Source organism: Engraulis encrasicolus, chromosome 4 (genome assembly GCF_034702125.1).
Source record: "Engraulis encrasicolus isolate BLACKSEA-1 chromosome 4, IST_EnEncr_1.0, whole genome shotgun sequence".
NCBI lineage: Eukaryota > Metazoa > Chordata > Actinopteri > Clupeiformes > Engraulidae > Engraulis > Engraulis encrasicolus.
In genome coordinates, this window is record NC_085860.1 from 32,673,951 (window position 1) to 32,681,450 (window position 7,500).

Genomic DNA, 7,500 nt, shown 5'->3' on the forward strand with positions numbered 1-7,500 from the left:
CAATCCTTAAACCCTATGCACAGAGCATAATATATCACTGCATAACCTTACTGTCACCAAAATTGTAATGACCAAGTTTTAATCTATACGTAACCCCTTAATGCACGCTGTATCTCCAGTGACACACTATAATAGCATTAAAAACTTAACTACCATAGTACTAGAATACTATGACATAGCACAAGGCCTTTAGTAATGCACAATGACTTGGTCATTGCCATTCTGGTAAAAGCAAATTATAATTTATAACGCTGTGTCATACAACAGGTTAAGGGTCTCGGTCATGTCATGGCAATGTTGAAATTATGTAGTTGTAGGCGAGTACATTTAGGGTTTAACCCCAAAAAAATGGATACAAAAGGTTTTTTTATGGATTCTATTACTATTGGACCTGCTAAATGACATACTAAAAATCTAGTAAAATCTGACTTTGGGAAATGAGTTTTTTCAACATGGCTGCCATAGGCTTATTATAAGGGTCAAGAGACACTCCAGGTGAATAGGCCAAAACATTTAGCTTGCCGATATCACCATGAAACTTAATCCGGTGATTACTCACATATTTGTGAGAAAAAAATGTATTGCAAGTTTTCTGAAATGTTATGTTTTAATATGGTAATTGGACTATATCTAATTAAATATGCATTAAATTTCAAAATGCAAAAACTCAAAATCTGAAAAAGCCAAGCTCAAAATTACTCTTTTATTTTGTTTCTAGTAAGCCAGAAGATATCTTCAGAAGAGATTATGGACATCTCGTTTTGTTTTGTAGTAAATCTAAAAATCTTTGTGCAGACACACCAGCTAGCATTTTTTTTTTCAAAACATGATTATTTAACATCTCGCTTAGATGTAAATAATTGAGTTTTATGTTTCTCAAGTTCTTCCAGACATTCTTTGAGTGTGGTGGTATCATTCTTAGCATGTATCAAGGGCAAGGTCAGCTGTCCTCAAATCATAGCCTCTCCAAAGAGGTGTCCTAAGGGCTGATGCTGGGACTCCTATTTGCCATGTACACCACATCACTGGGCCATGTTATCTGTTCTCACAGCTTCTCATACTACTGTTACATCGATGAAGCACAGTTACTTTGTGCCAGATGACTCCACGGTCACACACATTTCCGCTTGCCTCTCTGAACTATCTACAAGTATGAAGGAATGCGACCTTCAGTTGAGCCTCGCCCAAATGCACTGCTAGTGATCCCAGCCAAAGATTTAGGTTGCCATGATATCGAACTCAATATGGATTCTGCTACTGTTGCCTCAAATAAGGCCACAAGAAATCTAGATGTCATTGTTGGTGACCATCTATCATTCTCTGACCACATAGCCTCAGTTTCCCAGTCATGTCGCTTCTCACTGTTAAATATACATAACATCAGACAGTATCTGACCTGACTGACTCAACTTCTGATATTGTCCATCTGACCTGAACTACTGCAACTCCCTCCTGACTGGTCTTCCAGCTTGTGCAATAAGCCCTTTGTAAATGTCACTGCATGCCACTCCTCTTTTTCATGCCCTAATTGAATACAAGGCCCTGACCCTTGCCTTTAAAGCTACAACAGGCCCTACTCTGGCTTACCTGAAAGCTATGCTAAAGCCCTATGTCCTTTCAGGACATTGTCTGTCTCCAGTACCAACCGTTTCACCTTGCCCTCTACTTACACATGTAGTGGCTCCTGTCTATTCAGTTCAGCTGCTGAAAGACCCAAAATTGGGAGGGAAAGTGGAAAACAGCGATCCTAGCGGTTACGTTCCAAACACCAGGGCGATCCTATTGAAACTCCCATAGACGAGTTTTAAAAAAAATCCCACAAAGATATGACTAGGAACTATAACACCAGACACATTTTTCAGCGTACACAATAGGATGAACTACTACCTGTGAAAATCTTAAGTCATTTTTTGCCCTTTTAAGAAAAATAGAAATAGTGCCAATCTGGTCGGAAACGGACTACAGCTCCCAGCATGCTGTGCTTCGCGCCTCGTTGACAACACAGAGAAACAAATGGACGCGAATGAACGCAAGTTCTTCGCATATCTTCACATTCTTGTAATCCTGTGAGTTCCACATTGTCTTCTTATTAAACATATATACACGCGATCATTTTGGTTTGGTTTTAACTTCTCTAGTAGATATGATGGCTTCTGTGGTGATGAGTAACCACCTCTCTGGCTCATGTTTGGCTATGCTAATTTGGCTATGCTAATTACATGGAGTAAACACGTCACACATGCCAGTCAGTGTAGTTCTGTATTAGCTTTTTAAAGAATATTTAAATCAGTTCAGATCAGTGAAAAAACGAACATTTTACCACCTGATTCGATAAAACGGGCCAACTTGCCTATAATGTGACTGCCACTACTTCTACTTCGTCGTCAGGGCCGAGATGTAATTTTTCAAAGAAAAAACCCATTCATTTGTTGCAGGGGCTTGGAACGTTGCCAGCAGGGGGCGATGAGATTACTTTCCCTCCCAATACCTAGTGACACCATGATTCATCACTGATGATGTGCCCTGACAAACAGCACATGGATATTACCATAGCAGTAGTGTCTTTATCCACCCAAACAACACTCCAAACAATTATCATGTAGTAACCTTTATTTTAAAAAACTTTGATCTTGAAAATGACACCTTTCCTGAAGTTAGATTTTCCAAGATTTTAGTATGTTAGTAAGGACAGCTGGATGTATTGAAATCAGTTGAAAAACCTTTTGTATCAATTTTTTGGGGATTTGGTGTATTTTGGCCAAAGATGTACTCGACTATTGTGTCTTTTCAGCAAAGTGTGCCCCGCCCGGCCCATCTGCACAAAGAGGCTACTTATTGGCGATTACTGAGGCCGGATCCCCTTTTTCCTGGATTTGCAACTCTCCTAGACGCTGCTACTGTGGGACACCTTCAATTCAGCACCCTCAAATGGGGAATGTACAACTGCTTTGTGTGTGTGTGTGTGTGTGTGTGTGTGTGTGTGTGTGTGTGTGTGTGTGTGTGTGTGTGTGTGTGTGTGTGTGTGTGTGTGTGTGTGTGTGTGTGTGTGTGTGTGTGTGTGTGTGTGTGTGTGTGTGTGTGTGTGTGTGTGGGGACATTGGAACATGGAAGGAATACAAGGGATATTGCTCTATGCAGAGAGACTGCTGACACTCCTGGACACTTTATTGGTCATTTTGTCTTGGCTTTTAGGTGCCACTTTCGCTAAGGCACATGTGACACTATGTACACTTAAGGCACATGTGACACAGCTGGCAACATGTGTTACCCTCCATCTCTCTTTTCTTTCTTTGCCCCCAAGGAATACAATAACATTGTACCAGGTAGAGAGACTATGGACACTAAGGGACACTTTACTGGCCACTTGTCCTGGCTCTGCTATTTATGGTTATTTTATGTCTAAGTATGTGTGTAATGTCTTGTGAGCAATGTCTTTATTTATGTATGTGTGTATGCTACTTGACACCTTAATTTCCCCCTGGGATCAATAAACGATACTCTACTCTACTCTACTCTACTCTACAAAGCAGGTGTGGGTCAAAGACGTCCAACATGAAATTGTCCTTCAGTGCTAACGGATACTTTTGCTTACTGTAACTGTGAAAAACATGATTTTCAATTTTTTGAAAAGTGAATGCATGAAAGCCAAGCCAAAAAAATATTTTTTTTTTGCATTTACAGTAAGCGAAAGTATCCGTTACAGTGAAGGACAATTTCATATTTGACGTCTTTGACCTGTGTACACTGTCTCCTGTGGGATATGCGTAAACATTCACAACACTATTTTCAAGGCCCTGCCATGGCTCAAACAGTAGGGCACTGCACTGCAACACTGGGGACCCGGGTTCCATTCCGGCCCAAGGTCATTTCCATCTCTCTCCTATACTCACTTCCTGTCACCATCTCACAATGTCCTCACAATGTCCAATGTCCATAAAAGGGAAAAAAACAACGACATTGTTTTCAATGTTTGTTTGCCTGAAACCAGTAGTCGTTTATATATCTGCTTCACTTCAAAGCTTAACTTGTGGTGACCTTGGCTGACCTTATAATGTTTTCCATCCATAACACACCTACCAAGTGTGCTTGGTTTATCTGCCCCGATATGCACAGTTTCCAGCTAAACCTATAGATAGCATTTACTGTAAGTGTTTTTTCTGTTTGTCTGTAATCAGGGCAAAAGTGCCCAGCCAGCGTCACTCTGACACTTTGATCCTCTCACAAACTCTCCATCACACACATAAGCAAGCATACACGCACGCACACACACACACGCACTCATGCTCACACACTCATGCTCACACTCACAGTCACACACACACACACACGCTCACACACTCATGCTCAAACTCACAAGCTCACACCGTCATGCTCTCTCACACACACACACACACACACACACACACACACACACACACACACACACACACACACACACACACACGCACACACGCACACACGCACACACGCACGCACACACGCAGGTTAGGGAAGTTAGGAGAGATGCTTGTGTGTGGATGTGGAAGGACACAGGAGGTCAAAGTGATTGTGGCTGTGCTTGAGGGCTCTAGAGTGGCTATAAAAGAGCTGAAGGGCCTGCTGGCTGCAGGAACAGGAAGAGAGACCGTCATGAAGTGCATTGTGCTCCTACTGGCTTTGGCCGTCGCCTCTCAGGCACTCAAGTAAGATCGCCTCCATTTTCATCTCGACTTCTCTGCTTTTCACACGCTCTGACATAGAGTATTTGACTGTTCACCAGGTTTCTTGCAACAATACAGTAGTGCTTAATTGCAATAGGCCCTAATGGTCAAAACTCTAAAGCATATCTGATGTTGCGCTAGAGATGTTTCATTTCTTGGTGGTGTTGGGGTTCATTTTACTCAATAGTCGAATGTTAAATGTCCTTCCCTGTTTCAATCATGGTTATTATTTTCTTTTTCTAGATTTTGTTTTTCAGTTTAAGCTACTGAAGTTATTACAGAAATTATACTGTTGTTCTGTTGTACTTCTATCCAAGTCACTTATTGTGCTGGTGGTCCTCAGTGCCTAGGAAAGTAAGGGTGGTTGTTGTAAGAGTATCCTGATAGTTTGAGCACAAAGGCCAGGACTGCTTTTCTAATAGTGTGGATTAGCCAGAGATAGTTTTAAACCCAGACTTAAGACTAACTTGTTACCCTACACAGTCTCACCCCAAGTAGTCAATATCTGAGTACCTTTGACCAGACTGCAATTTTTGACGTCTTGGGTATTCCTTCCACATCACATTTTGACTATGTCCTCAAAGGCGCCCCCTTGTGGCAGCATAACGTCATTGAGGTTAGGTTTAGGAATAGGTTAGGGTTAGGCCACATAGTCAAATTGTGACGTGGAAGGAATACCCAAGACGTCAAAAATTGCAGTCTGGTCCAAGGTAGTCAGAAATTGACTACTTGGGGTGAGACTGCGTTGTGTTACAACGTGCTTACAGTAAGTTAACTCAATTATTTATTTCATTTATTGTATTTATACTATTTCACTTATTTTACTTCATTTTTACTTCATTTTTCCTCTTTACTTCATGTTTCTTATCACCCACCTTCGCTTTCATTTTTATGCTATAATTATTCTCATACTGAACTGCCTACATAGTAAATGCAATAAACAAATACACTTGCCTTGCATTGCTTTGTATAGGCCAATGTTGACTAATGATGTACTATATATGCTGACCGGCAGGGTCCCCCTGATGAAGAGGGCGAAGAAGCCCCATGAGGGTCCCTATGTGGACTACGGTCTCAAGTTCGCCTCTCCTGAGGTGCAGGCAGCCTCTGGAGCCAGCTCTGAGGACCTCCTCTTCCAGGTATACACCTGGTGGTATGGGTAATTAAGATAGGTGAAATCTTTCTGCTGAAACTTTAGGTGTAGGTGTAAGGTCGTAGTGCGTGTAAGGTTTAAGACAGTGTCTCAGAGGGCATTGGGGAGCCCTAGGGGGGCATGGGAGAAGGACACATCTGAGAGGGGGACGGTGCTTAGTTGCCATTGGGGGGCATTAGTTCATTTTATTTTTTAATACTATTGGGCATTGGCAGGCTTACTGTATGATGAGGTAAGGGGGGTTATGATAAAGTAAGGGGGTGTTTGTTAAAAAAGTTGAGTTGAACCACTGGTTTAAGTAAAAGGCTGCATGAGTGTAATCATGGCCCCCTGTCTTCCATGACCTCTTGGTGACCCTCTCTGTGCTCGGTGACCTTTGCTGTGTTCCAGGGCTACTACTATGGAGCCATCTCCATCGGCACCCCTCCTCAGTCCGTCCAGGTGCTCTTTGACACCGGCTCTTCCAACCTCTGGGTGGACTCTGTCTACTGCACCTCTCAGGCCTGCAGTAAGTTGTCCTTCCTGCAACACAACCACCATCCTCTGGCCTTTTCCTTAATATAGCGGGTCTGACCTAAACCTGGTCATGTAAGCTCTCAGCGGAGTAGTTGCTAGGGCCCTGTGCAGCTGCAGAAACAAGGTTCACAAAACACCACAATGTGTAAAACCTCCAAAATGCAAACGGTTTGTGACACACCGATGGACAGGCAGACTGGGTGACATAATGTTGTGCACTGAGTCACTGAACGAGACTAAACTTTAACCGTGCTTTAGCTACAATTGGTTAGAGCAGGAGGATTACAAGGAGTGGCTTGAGCATAGCTTGTTTTCATGTTTTTACATTTCTGTACAACCCATCAGAACACTGCATTACATAGACTACAAGTTGTAGATTTGCCCACTTCAGTCCTTTCACGTTGATGCCGGCCGAAAACCCTTTGTTTAAGTGTTTGCATGTGACTTAGGTCTACTGACCTTTTTTTACACGGACTCGCCATTTCTGTTCTACATTCATTCTTTGTAGACATCCACCAGAAGTTCAACCCGTCGTCTTCCTCCACCTTCCAGTGGTCTGGCCAGACCTTCACCCTTCAGTACGGAGCAGGAGGCATGACCGCCTACCTTGGCTACGACACCATTTCCGTAAGACTGCTACACTGTTACAGTACACACAGACATGACACAACACGACCAATGCTAGGATTTGTGTGATGTAAGACAAGGTCCTTCAGCACAGACCAGACCCAGTCTTGAAGCTATGGTATCTAGTTCTCGAGTGGGCGGCAGATGTGCCATCATGTGAGCTAAGAGCAGTCAGTTCTGTACCTGCATGAGACACTGATATTGAGTTGTCAGAGCGTTGATCATCTGAAGACAAATGAGTGGCACAACCTAATGTCAAAATCACATGAAATCACATGAAATTTCAAAATCACCACAGTACCCATTGTAGATAACTTCAATGCACTGTGCTCACATGCACATGCACACATACCCACACCCACCCACGCACGCGCGCGCACACGCGCACACACACACACACACACACACACACACACACACACACACACACACACACACACACACACACACACACACACACACACACACACACACACACACACACACACACAGAGTATTTGTACT

General features: G+C 42.9%; 2 protein-coding genes across 2 annotated transcripts in view; one reads left to right on the forward strand and one right to left on the reverse strand.

The window, feature by feature from the left end:
* Positions 1 to 7,500, reverse strand: part of mapk8ip2 (mitogen-activated protein kinase 8 interacting protein 2) — a 73,308-nt gene that overhangs the window by 33,377 nt on the left and 32,431 nt on the right. The window lies entirely within an intron of this gene.
* Positions 4,600 to 7,500, forward strand: part of LOC134447655 (gastricsin-like) — a 7,424-nt gene continuing 4,523 nt past the window's right edge. Inside the window, exons 1-4 of the mRNA XM_063197226.1 lie at positions 4,600 to 4,682; positions 5,716 to 5,839; positions 6,244 to 6,361; positions 6,878 to 6,996. Of these exons, the coding sequence (XP_063053296.1) occupies positions 4,630 to 4,682; positions 5,716 to 5,839; positions 6,244 to 6,361; positions 6,878 to 6,996 (414 nt within the window). The 5' untranslated portion in view covers positions 4,600 to 4,629. The remainder of the gene's footprint in view (positions 4,683 to 5,715; positions 5,840 to 6,243; positions 6,362 to 6,877; positions 6,997 to 7,500) is intronic.